This window comes from Eutrema salsugineum, unplaced genomic scaffold (assembly GCF_000478725.1).
Source record: "Eutrema salsugineum unplaced genomic scaffold, Eutsalg1_0 scaffold_3, whole genome shotgun sequence".
In the NCBI taxonomy this organism is placed as follows: domain Eukaryota; kingdom Viridiplantae; phylum Streptophyta; class Magnoliopsida; order Brassicales; family Brassicaceae; genus Eutrema; species Eutrema salsugineum.
This window is the reverse complement of record NW_006256756.1, coordinates 626,415-646,929: the sequence shown is the minus strand read 5'-3', so window position 1 is coordinate 646,929 and position 20,515 is coordinate 626,415. Positions and strand designations below refer to the sequence as shown.

The following is a 20,515-nucleotide window of genomic DNA, read 5'->3' as shown; positions in this document are numbered from 1 at the left end:
ACCATGCTTTAAGACAGCACTTGGTCGAGACCCCTTGAAGTATAACGATTAGACATTTATATATACTTATTACTTCAAATCTTTTTCTTGACGTGAGACTGCTAAGTGAGAGTCATACTCATACATCTCTATAATATTATTAAAAATTTTAAATTAGAACAAATTTACTTTATAAATTATTACATATATACTATATATTAAAAAATAATTAAGATAAAAAGTAATATATTTGTTTTCTAAAATTAATGAAAAACATATGAAATATTTATTTCCCATTAAAAATAATATTTACTACTTAATTTCTTATTTATTACATACAATAATTAATCTACATATATTCAAAAAAATATTTGAGATATTAAAATATTTTTAACTATAATTTATATTATTAAAAAAATTATTTACTGTTTTTTTAAAGAGTTAGACACACAAAACTTAGAATTGGTGTTTCAAAATTATAGTTATTTGTTAGTTATTCCGCATAGTATTTTAATCAACTGTAAAATGGATTAAGTAATTCACCATAAATGAGTTAAGATTCTAATTTTCAAATATCCATAAAAATGAATCTTGTAAGTCAAATTATTACCTTTTAGTTTTAAAGATAAATAATATACTCAATTTACTAAATAGTATGATTTTTTTAAAAACAATTAGTCATAGTTTTTTGTATATTTATTTAAATGTATAAGATTGAATTTATACTATAATCTATTGTAAAACAAGTTAAAAACCTGTTTAACAGCTCTATCTATAATTATTAGTTAAATATATTATAAAAAATCAATATAAATTTTCGTAAATTTCAACATAAATTTTCAAAAATTTCATAATAAATTTAAGAAAAAGTTACATTGCATTATAAATATACATTGTATTATTTTATATACAGATTTTTCACTTTGATCCTAAAAATCTTTTTGAAGTGCTTCGGCTTTCAATCCTTTCGTGTGCCACTCCTCAGCAGTATTTTAAAGAAAAAGCAAAGCAATACACCAGCTTCATTTTGTTTGTAATATATATATATATATATATATATATATATATATATATAAGGTATAAATTGTATTACATGACAAAAAATAGGGAAAAGAAAAAGGCACAGTGATCGGTGGCTAGCCTAATTAATCATCGTCTTTAAAGGAATAAATAAGCATATGATCGTTACCGTTTAGTAATATTTTTTCATAGAGAATGACATCATAAAGTGTGTGCATATTCGACCGCTGTTTCACATAATCCACGAGAAGTCGAGAATCGAATTAATTCAGAGTGACTATTTTTATTTTAGTTCATGGAAAAGCAAAGATAAACAAAAACACGATTATTCTGTCTTCGTCGCACTGAATTTTCTTTTATTAGAATCTGTTAAGAAGTTCTACCTCTTTTAATTAGTTTCACATCGTACTTGAGATATACTTAGCTAATTAGTTTTTTTTTTCAACATTATAGTTCGAACGATTCAGAAATCTGGTGATACTGAATTTACACATTTACAAATTGAATTTTAATCTATCCAAAAATAGAGACTGCTATCCAAAATAGAGTAAACAGTACTACTCTATAAAACGAAATAATCATTCTTACTTTTCTTCTTTGAACGGCTAAGCCTATTAGAAGGCATTCCACTCGGATCAAGTAGATCCCCTAGGTTTTATTTCTTGATTTGGACGCCTTCAAATCTTCTTTAGAATATCTTCTTTCTGATTTTAATATATCTTCATGTGTTGTTTATCACACATCATCAATTTCTTCTTGTTCCAAGGGACCAAGAGTATCACCTTTGTTCGAAAACTGCATTTGCTTTCACTGATCACTTGCATATGCTTCAACGTTGATTCCACAGGAGCTCACACTTTCAGTTCACAAGAATCTCACACAAAATTTGTTTTTCTTCTTTTTACAGATTTTTTATTTTATTTTATTGATTTGTTCCTTTATTTTTGTTTTATCTAAAAGACACTACTCCAAAACATCTTCAGCCTCAGCCTTTACTCGAACTCATGAGGTAAAGCATTGCCCTGGAATCAAATGAGCTACACGATCGATCAGACACTACCCCAAAACTTTGTCACCAAATTATTTTTCAGATAATTAGAAAAGCGATCGGAAGAAGAAAAAAGGTGGAAATACCCAAACGATATTCCCATTATTCCCTGCGATAACTCCTCCGATTCCCCTCTCGTTTTTGGATTTTACTTTCCATTGGCTAAGTTTGTATACTATAATTTGTTTATATAAATAAATAGTATCTAGTACGGATTCGCTAGTGTAGATTTTTGTTAGAATATCTTGTTTGAATTATTTGTTTAGTCAATTAAGTTCATTTCGATACTATTTATTTATATAAACAAATTACAGTATCCAAACTTATCCAATGGAAAGTAAAATCCAAAAAGTTAAACATTACAACACAAGTGATAAAATAGTCCAATAAACAATCAAATGAGCATTTTCTTCTCTTCTTCATATTTTAATTTCGTTAACATTTTGGTCTTTCTCTCGTTGAAGTACAAGAGGGTTTAGGGATGAAGATCAAGGAGTCATGGGGATAACCAAAAGATGGCCTAATTTGTTAACATTTGTATGGTCTTCCTCTTCCTTTTCTTCTTCCACCGTATTTGTAGGTAACTTCATGATCTTACAATCAACTATTTGTTTGCTCTTACTCCACAAAAATATGTATAAACCGACCACAACCACCGCAGATCCAATAACGCTGCAACAACAACAATTTTTTTATCAATTCGTGACATGTAGAAGACATATATCTTCATGGAATTTAGAGTTCAGTATTTTTAAATTTAATTAAAAATTAAGGGTCTATTGATAAATTTTCTGTATATATTAAATTAACTCCTCTTTTATAATGTGAGATTTGTGTTAATAATATTGAACTTGCAAAAAAAAAAAAAAATACCTTCCCAAATAAATCATACGATGAAGTATCAAGAAATCGAACACGGTTGCGGCCATAAGTGTGACAGGAGTGAATGCTGATGTAAAGACAGGCCCTCGTTGTTTGATGCACCACGATATTCCCACCGTACATATTCCTTGTGCAACCACACCCTATACAAAGATACATACACACAATAGATCAATTAACTTTTGATTATCGGTGAATTTATATAGGTATATGCATATGAATGCATATATACCGCTATAATGACAGTGATGATGGTGAGTTTGTCTCTGAGAATCCAATCCTCCACATGTCTAGTCTTGATCAAGCTAAGAAGAGCGCATTGAAGCGTACCAAAGATCGATAAAATAACCGTACTCGAATATGGACAAGGGTAACTCACGTTGATCTTGGCTTGTATAAGCATCCAAGAACTGAAAAGTGTAACCCCTGTGAATAAAAGAAAACAGCCTTTGACCCAGTTCTCATGTCCTGTGTTGATGTGTGAAATCGTTGCTTGTTCTTGAGAGTTTGATAATGGGATTCCTTGGTACATCGTAAGAATTAAAGCTCCTACTAAGCTTATCATAGCTCCAAGAACGACGAAGTATCCTATTTTTGTTTTCATATTTAGCTTTTCGAATCTGAAAATAAAAATTCAGGTATAAGATTACACTGAAAATGATAACATGTAGGGACACTTTCAATTTCTGATACTCTTTTCGTTTCATAACAAATATGGTTTAATGTTTTTTCATATATATTAAGAAAACATAGAAAAACTTTATTATAATTTTGAAAACAAATTAACTAATGGTATTCTTCATTAGTCTTAAAGTTAAAATAGATATTTTATACCATTTTTTTTAATAGAAAAATCTTAAAACCACATTTGATATGAAACAAAACAAATATTTTAACAATATTTTGTTTCTTAAAATTAATACTATTTAATACTAATAAATATACCCAAGTATTAAAGCCATAATGAAAGTGAGGGCAGGCATTATGCCCCAGAAAGCAGATCCCAGTGTAGCAGAAGTGTAGCTGAGCCCAAGCAAATAGAAATACTGCATCAAACTCGCCCTGCCAAAAAAGAATTGTAATAAAATACTAGAATCAAAGAGGGGCTGAATTGAAAGAAATTATGTGTTAAGGGATTAGAACTGCAACTTACCCAAAAAGGGCACTGACGAAAAGCTGACACAGGATGCTTGTGGTTAGATTCGGCCTTGTTTTCCTGGCCAAATCATGATATCGAATTTTTTATTTTGTCCGGAACACAGAATTCTGATTTTCTATATGTACTGTTTTAACACATCAAACGTTAAATAGTTGTCTTTTAAAAAGAAAACTTTCACAAAATAGTAAACATAATTCAATTTGAATTTTTTTTGGTTTATTATAAAATAGTAGAAAACGTAAAACTCATAATTGAACAAAAGCCGGTTTAGAAGGAAATTCAGGATTCAAAATAAGATAAAATTCTATTTTTTAGTTTATTAAGCAGTAAAGAAATATAGAAATTGAAAACTAAGAAGCAAAATAATTTTAATGATATAAAAACATAGACTTACCGTTCCCAAAAATAAGCGATCGGAAGAAGAAAAAAGGTGGAAATACCCAAACGATAGGTAGCAATAACCATATGATTAATACCTCCATCAAGAACTTTTTTAATCAAAGCGTTAACCATCCCATTAATCATGTAGATCACGGTAATCATGATCAATGGTGCCCATTTTCCATCGATATAACCCATGATTGGGTAGGCTGATCAACTGTGTGTTAATAACTTAATAATCAAACCCTCTCTCTCTCACTTTCTCTCACTCTCTTTATCTCTCTCTCTCTCTCTCTTCTTTTATTGTCTCTTTTGTAATAACTTGTTGAGGAGTGAAGCATAGAGACTAGGTGGGTATATTTATATAGATCGATCATATATAAGCTGAGTTGGAGGCTATTTTTGAAAAAAAATGAAAATATTTAAAGAATGAATCGTTGGCTATATATGAATTAATTCTATCACTATGAATACACTTTCATTTTTGAATTGGGTATATGTAATATGATATTCAATTTTCTTGGTGGAAGAGAGTAGTCGTTTCTTTTTCTTTTTGGTCAATTGAGTAGTCGTTCTTTTTAGGACTAAGAACTTAGCTTATAATCCTAGAGCAGCTGTTTTCCAACTTTAGCTTAATAAAAAAAAATAGCAAAGTTAATGGAGGAATTTTTAAAATAATTATAAAGCAGTTGTTTTAAAATTAGGACTATCTATCTATCTTATTATAAATAGATTTATAAATTAAACTCAGTAAAAAGATTGGCGAACTACATAATTGCAGGGTGACTTAACTACTAAGTTCAGAGAAAATCAAAGTGTGTTTCAAATTTTTATTGACATAACAGATAAACTTTGCTTTAATTTTAGTTGATGAAAATGATTGAGCTTTATCCAACTTTAAATTTGTGTAATCATGACATTGGACTCTATGAATTAACAAAGTGATCAATTAGTACAAAAACAATTGTTAATTCAGTTAGTGATAAATACATAGACATGAAACCTAAAACGTACTTCCCCGCTTATATTGATGTTTTGAAATTTTGCATACATCTAAGGAATTATAGAAAATGTATGTATATTATAACCTCATCAATTTAACCTCAAGTAGGTCTCAATGGGTTTCTTGAATTTTTAAACACAGGTACATAATTTGCAATGAATTTTTTATAACCTATATACTGGCTCGAGGTAAAGCTAGATTTTGCGTCGTCGGTTATGTAACTAGGCTTTTTATTAGACCTTTTGTCGTTTCTAAAGTGCGAAATGGAGCTACGACTCTTTTTTTGGCATGACAACTGGATGGACATTGGCCATCTTCTCCACATAACAGGTCCTACTGCTCCTCGGATCACCGCTATTGGAAACAATTGGCATCTACCCGAGTGATCAAAATACTGTTCCTATTTAAGCTACATGCATGCAATCTATAGAGAAGTTTAACATATCCTTCAGGGGCTAGTTATGAACCAAATGCAGGATTAAACCCTTTCTCAAAACAAACAAAAAGAATAAAATGTAGGCGGAAGCACATGCAAGGTGGTGGGTGCACTTGCACCCAGTGTCCAATGATTTAGAGAAAAAAAAAATTATAACAAATAAAGGATCGATGGTTTTGTTTGCTAATCCCCCCCATTGGTCAAGCTCGACTGCCCATATTCGGCAATGGGGGCACTCATTTATTATTATTATGTTTTTGTTTCTGCTTGAAATTACAATTTATATGTATTTTCATTAATCAAATTGTAAGGTTTCCGATATGAGTAATTGAAGTATTCACAATTCGCTATGGCTCCGTTAGCGGAGCTATGGGGAGTGTATTATGGCCTCTACATCGCATGGAACGTAGAGCTACGCGAGTTGAGCTCGAGGTGGATTCGTAAATTGTGGTTGGTTTTCTTCAGACAAAGATTAGTGAAGTGCATTCATTGTCTTTCCTAGTACGTTTGTGCTATGGCTTACTCTCGAAGGACTGGATATTCCGTATTTCTCACGTGTATAGGGAGATTAACCGTCTCGCAGATGGGTTAGCGAACTATGCGTTTACTTTACCGCTTGGTTTTCATGCTTTCGATGTATGTCCCGAGGACCTTAGGATTTTGTTGGTTGAGAATGTAAATGGGCATTCTATACTCAGAAATGTCTGAATGTAATTTTTTCGATTAGTATTTTAATAAATTTAGGGGACAATTCATTCAAAAAAAAAAGTATTCACAATTCGCTCTTAGTCTAATTATCAATCGGGTCAATATGGGCCGAGCCATTGGGCACTTCAATTTTTTTGGGCTACTAAACATTTATGGACCATATGTAGTTTACGCTAGACTTATCAAAATGTATAAATTTATCTGTTGACAGAAAAGGAAAAGAATATATATAAAATTGGTTGACAAAAAAAAGAAGATATACAATTATGAAATTGCATGTTTGCTCTTCTGAAAAAACTAATTTGTATGCATTCATTTGTGGACACAAAACATGCAATATCTCTGTGTCTGAGAGAGAAACGATGATGAGAAAGAGATAATATTCAGATAACTCTTCGACAGGTTACGTCTACATTGTGAAAGTTGGAGTAAAAAGTTAAAATACCTTTTTTAAACAGACAATACATAAACAAAATCTGCATGATGTTCTATTTTATATACTCGATCATTTTGATGATGTCATTGATCACATAGTAAAAGTCGCTGTTCAATAAAGAGTAAATATGTATAATATAACTACTAGACTCTACTACCCCTTTTTATGTTTTCCTTTATATAATAAAAAATAGTATAATAATGCATTTGCAGACTTTATTTACTTTTGTAATATTTTATTTCTTTATTGTGAGTGAATGAATTTTATGATTTTGACGTCTGTGTTTTTTGGCTTTACTGATAAAGGATAAGAAAATCTCGTATGGTTGGCCATGCAAAAAGCAAAGCCATCAACGTATGTTTAGCAAACGCACGCACCAAGTAAATATGACTGCTAGTCTGCTATATAAAGGCCAAAGGGAAAATTCCAAAAAAAATCATTAATTTAATTTCGATAAGCTAATAAAATCCTCAACTTTTTGACTATCCAGAAAAAAGCTTTAAGTATTTTTTCTGTCCACAAAAAATCCTCATATGTTAACCGTATACTAAGTTTACATCGTATACGAAACTACAGTAAACGGAAATTAGAGCGACGTTAGGAAACTAACTATGGTCACTATTCGTGGTTTAGCATTAGTTAAACAACCCAAACCCGATTCTTAAACCCGATTAAAGTAAACCCGAGTATTCGATCAAAAACCCCAAATCGAACATAATTTCCCAAATCGAACAAAAATTCCCAAATTAGAAACAAACCCTAAAATCCCCAAATTTACATATGAACCCTAAATCGAGATCGGGAGACTGAATTGAAGGAAAATCCAGAGACATGAGGTATAATCTGCACTAAATCGAGTTGTTTATCGATCCCATTTTGTTAATGTCGTTTAAATTTTGCGTCGTAATTTTCTAATAGAAATGTCTGTGTTCGTGTAGTAACGGCGACGACAAGCTCAAGCTCCACATCCACTATGGAGGGTCAATGTCAAAGGAAGGAGACCAGTGGTGCTATAAAGGAGGATTGACAGAACCTGATATGGTGGTAGATCCCGATTTGCTCACTTTCTCCATTTTCGAAGACTTCAGTTCAAATCCTGAAACTACGAGCGATGTGGTGAAATTATGGTACAGACTACCTTCTGAGGATATGTCGAAGCTAAGATGTGTGTACGAGGATAAGGATCGGGAGCTTATGAAGATGGCGGCGGAAGCAAATGAATGTGGAGAGGTTCACATCTACATTGGACATAGTGGGATTCCATCGCGGGATGATGTTGAGTCGAGAACTACTGGTGGTCCTATTGATGCTACTGAAAACGATGAAAGTGATGAAGATGATATAGAGGAAGAGAACAACGAAGAGGATAGAGAGGAGGATGACGATGGTGAGAATGGCGATGATGAGAACAGTAACAGTAGCGATGACGAGGAGAGAGAGTCTGAAAGTGATGAAAGTGATGTTGAAAACAGGGAGGAAGAAAAGGAAGAAGAACAGAGACGTGAAGAAGGTGCAATAGTGGAATTTAGAGAAGAAGCGAGTGGAGTACCATCTGAAGATGAGAATCAGATCTTAGGCGAAGGAGCTCCTGACCCACGGTTTGACAATATGTTTGCTGCACTCGAAAATGAGCCTCCTCCTGTAGTTCGTGGTGCATCTACTCAGAATAATGCAGATGACGAAGCTGTGGATAGTGATATTGAAGGTGAGAAACAAAGGCGAGAAGGTGAATACCCAGATTCTCCGGAAGACACTGATGAAGAATGGGCTAATTGGAAGAACACAGATGATCGTGGAAGGAGGTTTAAAGGAAAGAGTAAGGCTGATTATAATCAGCCCCCATACTTATGGCTGATGCAAACCTTTAACAATGGTGAAGAGTTCAAGGATCAACTTCTAAGGTATGTTTTAAAAACCCAATATGATGTGAAGTTGAATAAGTGGAACTCTCAAAGGTATGCAGCCATATGCACACACAAGAAATGCAATTGGAGAATATATTGTGCGATGGAGAAGCCTATACGGAAGTGGATGGTCAAAGTCTTCGAAGATAAACACTGTCATTTGCCCACGGGAAGAGTAAGGATGCTGAAACAAGGCACTATTGCGAAGCTTTTCAAAGAAGAAGCAAGAGGACGACCAGAAATAAGGAGTTCTGACATTAAAGACGAGCTAATGCATAGGTACAAGGTCTCAGTTTCAATATTCAAATGCAGAAAAGCAAGGCGAATCGCATTGGATATGGTTCTGGATACCCAGAAACAACAATTCGCTAAGTTATGGGACTATGAAGCTGAGCTGATTAGGTCTAACGAGGGAGTTAGTACGGAGATTGTTACAGTTACAAAGGATGGAAAGCAGATTTTTGATAGCTTTTATGTCTGTTTTGAACCGTTGAGAAGAAGTTGGAAGCAAAACTGTAGACCTTTGATAGGCTTGGATGGGGCCTTCTTAAAATGGGAGTTGAAAGGAGAGATATTAGCTGCTGTTGGTAGGGATGCTGAAAATAGGATTTATCCTATTGCTTGGGCAATTGTTAGAGGCGAGAACAAGGAGTCTTGGGAATGGTTTATCAAGAGGTTGCAAGTCGATTTAGACTTGGGTGTGGGAGATGGATATACATTCATATCTGACAAACAGAAGGTATATGTGTTTCTATTGGGTCTAATGAATGCTATATGTGTTTTTAAAGTCTAACGAATGATATATCTGTTTTGCAGGGTCTTCAAGTAGCTCTTGCTACTGTTCTTCCGAATGCTGAGCATAGAAATTGTGCAAAGCATGTCTATGGGAACTGGAAAAAGAAGTACAGTGATGTGGATTACAAGCCTTTTTCTGGAATGTGGCATACAGCAAATCAGTGGGAGAATACCAAATGCGCATGGATGAGCTCAAAGCACACGATCCAGCAGCACATGCCGATTTGCTAGCTAAGGAACCGAAGACTTGGTGTCTTGCTTTCTTCAGTGGAAATGCAAGGTCTGCTAATGTGTGCAACAGCTTGTCCGAAAGCTTCAATAGGACAATCAAAGGAGCAAGAGAGCTGCCTCTGATAAATATGCTGGAGACAATAAGGAGGCAGGCTATGACTCGTATTGCACGCAGGTTTAAGAAAGCTAAGGCATGCATAATGGCTTTTCCACACAAGATCGGCGATATATTAGAAGCAAATAGAGAGGATAGCAAGGATTGTTCTGTACTTACTAGTTCAGACAATTTGTTTGAGGTTTTGTTGTATGGTTGCAGCTATGAGGTATCTCTTCGTCTTCGTCATTGTGTTTGCAGAGATTGGGACCTGACTGGCATTCCATGTTCACACGCCATAAGAGTTATCAACGAAAACCACCAACAACCAGAAAAGTATGTGTTACAACCATTTTATCCTTTTACCGTGTTTATGTTTTTGCTTTGAGTTGATCAGGTTTTATTTTCAAAACCCTTGTATTGCAGCCATGTTGATAACTACTACAAGACTGAAGTTTGGATAGCAACCTACCAAGAAAACATAAAGCCTGTTAATGGAGAGCTATATTGGGAGAAGACTCACAAGGAACCAATTGGAGTTCCCGGTTTCAGGAAGACCTAAGAAAAAGAGGATCAAAGCTGCACATGAGTCTCCTTCCAAGCCAAACCGAGTCACCAGACATGGCAGAAGAATGACATGTGGAAACTGCAAGCAGGTGGGACATAACAAGCTGGGTTGCAAAAATCCGACTTTTGTGGTTCAAGGACCAACTCGCAAGCGTGGAAGACCTCGGAAGATAGATGTAAGTGTATCTCTTCCCTCTATAATACATTTTGTAAGATGTTCTTGTTTGGTTTTGACAATCTCATATTTTGTCATAGGATGGTGTATCTAATCCTCAGCCAAGGAAAAAACGCACCACTACTACACCTCAGTCACAGCCTTCTGTTCCACTATCTACACCTCAATCACAGTCCTCCACCTTGGCTCCCTCAACTGCACCTGCACCAGCAACAGCAGCTTCATCTTCTTCTACAGCACCTCCTAGCCGTGGACGTGGCCGCCGTGGTCGACCTCCTGGAAGAGGACAAGCCCGTAAGAATGTGACAGTCCCAAGAGGTGTAGGTGTCTTCATGTGCCCTTATACAAATCGGGTATTTGAATGCTTTGGTCAAAATGCAAGAGAGATCGGTGGAAGCTCATCACAAGGACCAAGTGCACGCAAGTAGTTGCTTTTCTTTTGCTTGTTATTGTTTTTGGTGTCTAAACAGTTCAGGGAAGAATACTTGGGTATGGTGTTTGGTGTTATGGCATTTGTTTTGTTTGGTTTTGGTATTTTTGTGTTCAAGCTTTATCATTGTGTTTTCATTTGCTATTGATGATGTTTCTTTGTTATTTGAGAGAATAGAGAACATTAAGCAACTAAATAGGTTTGGATCACCATCATTTTTCACCAACAAAACACTACAACCATTACCAAATATCTAAACCAAACAAAGCATTACAAAGACCAATATCCAAACTTCAACCGAACTACATTACAACCAAACTTCAACCAAACTTAAAATCATTAGAATTTACTTGAAAGCATTGCAAATTATTGCAGTCACACACACAAATCCCACCCACGAAATGACCACAAATTGTCGACAAAGTTTCTCCTTTTCCACGCTCAATGCAAGTTCTTCCTTCAGAGCCTTGTTCTCGTTAGTCAGTTCGATCCATACCTCCGAATTCTCCGCATTATCGGCTCGTGACTCTATCTGCTCGCCGGCAGAAGCCATTACTTCACCATCTTCTCCGACCAAAGCTCTCAGCTTTTTCAGCTCCTGTAATTGGTCCCGAATCGTGTCTCGAGCTTCCACCAATGCTTTCTTCTGCCATCCATGAGGCTTCTCAACATCGAACCATCTGAAGAAGTTGCAGGACTTCCAATTTCGATCTCCACAACCATAGAATCTTCTCCCCGGATTATCATCCGTCCAAGCCTTCTTAACCACCGACTCCTTCCCACAGTGACACTTCAATTCGCCCATGAATCCTCCGCTTATTGCGTTCGATGCTGAACCGGAGCTTTGGCTTTGATTCATCACTACAAATCGATGGAAAATCGAAGAGAGAGAGAGAACGTAAATGGGATACGAAATTAGGGTTTAGAGCATTTGGGGATTTTATGAACTAAATCGTGTTTTAACTATGGTTAGATAGTTAACAGATAATCCGAAAATCTAAACACCGTTATTAGTACCGTTAACTTTTGTAACCCAACCATTTTAAAATGGTCACACGGTTAACATAAGAGGATTTTTTGTGGGCAGAAAAAATACTTGAAGTTTTTTTTGGGTAGTCATAAAGTTGAAGATTTTATTAGCTTATTGAAAATAAGTTAATGATTTTTTATGGAATTTTCCCAAAGGCCAAATAATAAAATATGTACATATATAAACCAAATAATCATTTATTATATTTAACCATTAAATCACGAGTCAAGCTCAGATAAGAAAAAAACAATCACGAGTCAAGCATGTATTACTTATATATATGATATATCCTGGTATATGATGAGAAATAGATCTTTACTAAAGATGGTTTTTTCAGTCACGGACTCTCACCGTGAATTTCATGCAATTAACATGCAGACTTTGAAATTAATCTGACTCTTCATGGTAAACAAATAAAATATTAAAGTGTCGTGTGGGTGGTATTAATAGATTTTACAATTTTCTTAATAAATATTACCATCATTAAGCAAAAAAAAAAATGAAACAATATTGCTACTTTGATCTTGTCTTGTTTTAAAGTGCGCCCATTAGTAATACACTACTATAAGAGCCAAGCCAAGCAACAGCCTTCTTATATAACTAGAAAAGGAAAACCTAATATAGCATAATTAAACTTCAATGCATTAGAAGCGAAGACCAAGAGTCTTTTTCTCACTTGGTATAGAGCCCTTGCATTTTACATTCATAGGTTATACTATTTTTAGTTCTCTATAGATTTTTCACTTGTTTGGATCCAAAAATCTCTTTGAATTGCTTCAGCTTTCACTCCGTTCGTGTGCCATCCTTCAGCGCAGTATTATAAAGGAAAACAAAGGAATTCCAACTTCTTATCTTGATTGTAAGAATTTATACATAAATTGATGTTTTAATAAAGTATGAACATTCCTGGCCAAAAAAATAATATAAACATTAACATATAAAATTATAAACATAAAACACGTATAAAATAAAAAAGCAGCATACTGTGATTTTATCCCAATAACAAATTAAATATATAAAAAAAATGGTAGGCATAGTGATCAAGCCTAGCAGCCCTAATTCAATCCTACTCAATCATAAATCTGTTTTACTGGAGATTATTTTTATTCTAAAGATCAAGTTTATAGACAAAAACAAAATAGAATTTGAGATGCTATTGGACGTCGTTAAGGAAGCATAACTAAGACCACCTCCAACGGTGGTATGATGTGGGGTTCTAGTATTCTTTTTGCATTAAAATTAGTGTTTTAATGGTTAGAAAAAGTAGAAACGTCTCTTGTTTTAGGATTTTTAGAGACTCACCTGAACCTCATATGTGGCAATGTTTGATTGGTTAAATATTTTTTATTTTTTATTTTTTTAATAAAACTTTTTTTCTCAGCTAGACTGTTTAAAACTCCAAAACTCTCTTTTCTTCAACTATATTTCAATTATAAGTTTGGTACAATTCAAAATTACAACTATGTTTAAATTTCAAATTATAATTTAATTTTCTGTATTCTATGTTTAACTTTCAAATCAATGAAATAATTTGTATTAATAAATTGTTGGTATTTAAAAAAATAATAAAAACAATTTTTTTCTTTTAGAGTCTCCCATTAGATACTACCATTGGACACCAAAAAATGAAAAAATCTATAACAGGTTCTAAAACATTAAAGTGAACAAAAAATCTATTAAAAAATATGATTAAATTTCCTAAGTAGAGACCATGGTTGGAGATGGTCTAAGCGCATGTATTTATGAAAAACTAATTTAAATCATAAATGAGATTGTTGACAAGATGCCCCACATACATCTTGTCATCATATTACAAATGTGGATTCTTAGAGTTTGGCTCCAAGTCTCAACTACAAGTTTGTTATTCTGGATGTGAGAAAGATAAACATAAACCGAAAGAACACAAATATATTTACGTACATCGGTGATATATTGACTACAATTAGGGATAAATTAAAAAGATATATATGATTTTATTCCTGGAGGCAAACTAACAGATTGTTTTCCAATTTAGTGCAGACTAAGGAAAAATAAGAGTATTTATAAAAGAAATACTAATTCAAATGTAAACTTTAAAAAACAATCCAAGCTAACTAAGTCCAAAACTCTAATTGTGAATATTTGACTGATGTTTTTTGAATATTGGATGTCGTCTTGTTATTATTCTCATGCAGCACTTCACATGCAAAATCCACGAGAAGTCGATAATCAAAATAATTGTGACGAAATTGAAAGAAAAAAGAGGTGTCGGTAGTTCACAAGAATCTCTCGCAAACTTTTGTTATGTTCTTTCTTCAATTGTTTTTCTTTTTTTCGGTATGAAAATGTTTTCTTTCTTTATTTTATATCTTCTTTCGAGCACTAGCCATGTTGGACTAGTCCATGTAAGTCACGGGTCGATCGGCCTTATGCAGTGGTTCAGTTTATAAACATATACTTCACATTTATGGAATGCAAGTGATCTTGAGATTAACGTAAATTTCGGTCCAATAGACTAGAAACATAGAATTATTTTTTAAGAAGAAAAAATAGAACTACTTTAAAGAGGAAAAATTATTGAACAAAATAGATAAAAGTCTTGGTATGCTTGATTTGATAACTTAGAAGATAATGTACGAAGTGAGAGAAGCCTAGCCAAATCAAGGCGTCATTGGAACAACCATAAGATGACCCTTTTTGTATTGTTCATCATCTTCCCTATCTTCCTCACCAAAATGAGAAGGTAACTTCTTTGCACACTCTTCCTCCATTTGCCTGACCTTTCCCAGCAAGAATATGTATAGCCCGAAGATTACAATCCCACATCCGATAACACTATACACATATAAAAGAACATTCACATTCAAATGCAGGCAATATATATATATATACATATATATATAAAATTCAACGTACCTTCCAATACAAATTTGACGATGAAGGATCGAAAAATCAAATAGGGTTGCGAAGATAAGTCCCACAGGAGTAAAAACAGAAGTAAATATAGGCCCTCTTTTTTTTATGCACCAAGATGTTCCCACTGTACATATTCCTTGTGCTACCGCTCCCTACAACACATGTGATATATAAGTTCGTATAACAGGTTTGATTAATAACTCTTAACGCACCTGACAAGGTCTACTATTTAAGTAGTTATCAATCACAAGAGTACCACTTAATTTTATTTTTGTACTGTTATATCTTATCACTATATCTTACCGCTAGTACTTATCGCTTAAAAATTCTAACAGTTTTATGCCACCAATCAAAAATAACTAAAAATACTTCTTATAACCAAACATAAAAACTTACTGCATAAATAATGGTCATAATATCAAGTTTATCTGTGAGGATCCAAGCCATGAGATCTCTAGATTTTATTAGGCTTAAAAGGGCGCATTGGATGGTGCCGAAGAAAGATAATATGACGGTACTCGAGTATTGACAAGGGTATTTGTCGTTCACTTTGGACTGTATTAGCATCCACGACCCGAAACAGCTAGTACCCGCGAAGAGAAGCACGCATCCGATGATCCAGTTCTCCGGTTTCATTGCGGGTTTGTTGTTTGTCAAATGATGAGTTTCTAGTTTGTGAAATTTTGTCAAGGGAACACCTTTGTACATTGTTAGTATTAAAGCTCCTCCGATGCACATCAAAGTGCCCATCACCATCCCTATACCTGCTTTGCTTTTCATGTTTAGCTTCTCTATCCTACGCCCAAAGAAAGTGTTCAATTTAATTTGTAAGGTTATCATCAATATATTATGCATTTAATACTGGTTAGAGAAAACAAAAACTTACCTGAATATTAGAGACATAACGAATGTAATCGCAGGTGTCATGCTAATAAAAGCACATGCTAACGTAGCCGATGTGTACGATAGCCCCAGTAGGAAGAAATACTGAGCCAAACTTGCCCTAAAATACAGTATAAAAAAACATTTAAATTAATAAAAAAAAAATCTATACATACTACTATGGGAATGATTTATGTCTTGGCACGATATTATCAACAATTGACTCCGGATACTGGTATAGATTATGGATCAAAGATCCAAAACTTTGCGATTTATCAAAAAGAAAAATAGTCTAAACATTATATCAAATAAAATAGTTTATATTCTTTTAAACTAACAAAAGTCTAAATTTAAAATACATTTTTTTTAAAAAACCACAATTTTTTTCGATATGTAAGGGCTGAATATGTAGCCGAATAGCCCATTCACCAAATTTTAAAATTAGTCGAAAACATAACACTATTTTGACTAATCAAATGAGAATGAGTTGATGATTTTGTTTTCAGAGAATCAACCCATATGACAACTCGTCCACAAGTGGAAATCACTAACTCACCACCATTTGGTTAAACCGTAAATTTGAAATTGTAAATCGTACCCTCTAAAATTTAAACTCTTAGCTATAAATATAAACAAGACAGTCTATTTAATTATATTTTCTTGATTTTGAGAGAGTCAGCCAATTCTTTTTTAATTAGATTTATATTTCTAATTATTTCTACAACTATTGGGAGTTTTCGGCTCAAATTAAAGAAAAAACGAACCCAATAAGAGCACTGAAGAACAGCTGAACCACGATGTTGAGCGTAAGTTTCGGTCTTGTTCTCCTAAAAACAAATAATATATATAATTGTATCGTTAATCATGAATATATATATATATATATATATTAAGAACAAAAGTAATAAAATAATATACTTACCGTTCCCAAAAGAATGCGATTGGTGCCAAAAATATGGTAGAAATAGCGAGCCGGTATGTTGCGATAACCATATGGTTAACACCACCATCGAGTACCTTTTTAACCAGAGCATTACCTAAACCGAGCGCCGAATTAATAGTAACCATCATAATTACTGGCGTCCATTTACCATCGCAGTAACCCATTCTTACTTATGTCTTCTTATATTCAGTAACTCTCTCACTCTTTCTTTCTTTTTCCCTCTTACCTCTCTCTTGCTCTCTAAGCGGTTTTGAGCATGAATGATTGATTGAAGGAAGAACCCGGCATATATAGAGATTTTGTTCAATGTTTTAGAAAAAGTTAAGATTCTGTAAAAAAATAATTCTTCTGTTTCCTTATCCACCAAAAACAAACTTTATTTCTCTTTAGTTTGCAAAACATTTTTCCTTGAATTAGACAGATGATATGACGTATGTAGGCGATGTTTTTTTTTATATTAAATCTTACGAATATTAATCTCTTATTGTAACCATGCATGATCACCAGTTCATATGCTTCATGTCGTCCGTTAATTTTTTTTCCTAAAATTAAACTATTCTTTCTTTTCTTGGGCAGCACTAAATTGAAACTATTCTCCATTCTACTTCTATACAAACAAACTGTATAATGGTATTTTCTAGCTTTGATGTCCTTTAGTTCACTTATTCTCATGTTGTCTATATATAGTTCCTAGAATATAATTAAGTTAGAAATTAATTTAGCAAAGCTTACTTTCTAGCAATAAGAAACAGACAAATTTGACTTGGATTTCATACAACTTAATAACATTGATTTCACATAATTTTCATTTATTTTGGGAAATCTCTCAGGAACTCTTTAGAGAACATTAAATGGCTTTTGCCTTTTTTTTAGTACTTTGAACTTCCGCTGGAACTGGAATATGCAAAGATTATAACGTGTGTTTAATAACAAAATTTAGGTCTTAACTAGCCATATAATCTTGTTCTGTTTTTTTTTTTGGTTAATAGTAGATAACTCAAATGTAATGAGTAAGAAAAACAAAAATTTCGGATGTTAAGACAGAATATCAAGATTATGTGCATATTTATGAAAATAACATGTTATTTATTTAATGTTCTTCGGCCATACCAGACTTTTTTTTTTGGCAAAACTACGTACATACATAAAAAGAACTGCATGCATGTAAATTTTTCTTACGTGTGTATGATTACAATTTACAAATGATCTTGTGCCAATCGGCCGACTTAAACGTTGCTGGGGCAGATTTTAGTTTTATTTTCTCACAATTAGTTTTGATTTTTTTTCATTAACCAAACATATTTAACTGGTTGAACAATACAGTTGAGCTTGACCAAAGAAAACGAATAATAACATCACAGTTGGTTGATAAAGCTCAAGTTTGCGATCTTTTTTGAAAACTTTTATTTTAGCTCATTTAATTCGTGTATTTTTTTCCAAAAGAAAATCTTTATGTTTTCTTTACTAAAGAAATATATTGGCTTTTTCGTTCTTTTAGAAAAGCAAAGGAAAGATAAAGTGAGAAAAAGCTTTTATTTCTTTCAGTTATAATTAAAGTCTGCCAATTTATTGTTTCCAGAAAATAATGGACTTCTCTTTTATCAGAAGATGATGGGATTATGTAACCACGAAAGGAGAACACAATTTGCACATAAATATAAAAGACAGTATCGGCAATCAATTACATTTTTTTTAAAAAAAAACTTTTTTTTGTTCATATAAAAAAAGGGATTGCATGCATTTGATATAAACGAAGTTGACAAATCTAAAAGACTAGTGAGATGCGGAACCGATTTAGAAATAAAACGTGAACTAAAGGAATACATGATTTTATTTTTTTTGATAAAAGAATATATACATGATTAATGAGGTATCAGTAGTTGATTTTTCACAAAGACTTAAAGAATAGTTAGTTAGATAACTTTAAGATAACAATACAAGATAGAAATACATTACTTTCACCAGATCTATCAAAAATATATGATCTAAGTATAGCGATTAATATTTTCCTTTAATTATGAACATCTTTTTCTTGCCACAATCTTTGTTCTATACTCCTTACAGCGGAAACAACCTTTTCCAAATGAAACATGTTTGAGCAACCTAAACTGAATACATTGGCTGCTGCTGCATCATCTTTCCTCTATGCTTGTTAATCTTTTCTCTCATTTGGTTTCCATTTTTTTCTTCTCAATTTCATCTCTTGTTTTATATTAGATTTCTAAAATTCCTAACCGACTGTGAGAAAAGTGTTTTTTTGTTGAATTGATTTTACATTGGTTTTTGCTTTTTGCTTTTGGTTCATTTTGGTTGTAAACCCGGTTTATCTCTGGTTTAATATATAATATATAATTAAAAAAAAAATTGTTACAACGACCGATATAATAAAAATTTCTACAGAAAAGCACATACCACATTATAACTCAAATTCAAACTTAAAAAATTAAAACTAATACATGATTAGTAACATTTTTATTTATACCCATAACTCAAATTAATGCAAGCTTTTTCTTTTTATATTGATTTTGAAAATTTGTTACAATGACATATATAATAGCTTCTACACAAAAGCACATATAAATTACTTTAACAAATACATAAAATACTCCAACCGCTCAGTGTGGTACATGCTAGAATTTGTCCTACATCCAGATTTTAAGAGATTTGTAGATAATATATAAGTGTGTGGTAATTCTTCACTTATGAGCTAGCTTTTGGATGTGAGTTAGATTCATTATTAATATGGTATCAGAGTCTAAGGTTCTAATTTCTGGATTGTGGGTTACATTCGTGGATGTTTAATCCCACAAACTTCACGCTTCAGATGTTTTAGTCCTGAACGTTTAGGGGATGTGTTAGAATTTGTCCCACATCCAAACGTTTAGGGGATGTGTTAAAAGATTTATAGATAATATATAAATGTGTAATAATCATTCCATTTATGAACTAGCTTTTGGGTATGAGTTAGACTAATTATTAATAGCTGCAACTCAGACATCTAGGGTGTGACCTTCCTCTTTGTAAGGATTATGTGGTAGTTGGGCCGACCCGTTGTGGTCCACGACAAAAAAAAAAGAAAAGAATACTCCAACAAAGGAAGCATTACCAATCGAAAATATTATTAGACCAGATCTCATATGTCATATACCGCTGCTGGATGATTAGCTTGAAACTGATAATAAGCTTTGTGTTTGTGGAGGAAACGTTAGACCAGTCAACAATATCAATCAGATCATGCTAGAGAGACACATTAGAAGTATAGAGAAATTCCAAATTTGTGCAAATAACACCAAAAGACAAAGTGACTAGTGCTCTCATCCCCATTGTTACAAAAAGGATACAAGTAGAAGGAACTTGTAATATTGTTCAAATGATCTTGAGTTGGTAACATGCGATGTAAACACCCAAAAGATAAAAGAATGGTTGGGAATACTTTTGTTTGAACCAGACCAAAGGGAAGCTACTAATAGAAAGAGTATGCGGGTTAAAACCACACCATGTACTACCAAAAAAGAAA

The 20,515-nt window shown here is 33.1% G+C and overlaps 3 protein-coding genes across 3 annotated transcripts; all 3 read right to left on the bottom strand.

The window, feature by feature from the left end:
- Positions 1 to 2,331: 2,331 nt before the first annotated feature.
- Positions 2,332 to 4,797, bottom strand: LOC18015112 (WAT1-related protein At4g01450). Its single transcript, XM_006396283.2, has 6 exons — positions 4,483 to 4,797; positions 4,083 to 4,145; positions 3,875 to 3,991; positions 3,162 to 3,549; positions 2,921 to 3,072; positions 2,332 to 2,719 (listed from the first exon to the last, which is right to left on the bottom strand). Exons 1-6 carry the CDS (start codon positions 4,665 to 4,667, stop codon positions 2,536 to 2,538), a joined length of 1,089 nt encoding a protein of 362 aa, XP_006396346.1. The 5' UTR covers positions 4,668 to 4,797; the 3' UTR covers positions 2,332 to 2,535.
- Positions 4,798 to 11,594: 6,797 nt separating this feature from the next.
- Positions 11,595 to 12,107, bottom strand: LOC112085124. The gene has a single exon (XM_024154142.1). It carries the CDS (start codon positions 12,105 to 12,107, stop codon positions 11,595 to 11,597), a length of 513 nt encoding a protein of 170 aa, XP_024009910.1.
- A 2,695-nt stretch (positions 12,108 to 14,802) lies between these two features.
- LOC18015111 (WAT1-related protein At4g01440) lies at positions 14,803 to 17,240 on the bottom strand. The gene is made up of 6 exons (XM_006396281.2): positions 16,978 to 17,240; positions 16,820 to 16,882; positions 16,060 to 16,176; positions 15,570 to 15,969; positions 15,174 to 15,325; positions 14,803 to 15,092 (listed from the first exon to the last, which is right to left on the bottom strand). Exons 1-6 carry the CDS (start codon positions 17,160 to 17,162, stop codon positions 14,918 to 14,920), a joined length of 1,092 nt encoding a protein of 363 aa, XP_006396344.1. The 5' UTR covers positions 17,163 to 17,240; the 3' UTR covers positions 14,803 to 14,917.
- Positions 17,241 to 20,515: the final 3,275 nt, after the last annotated feature.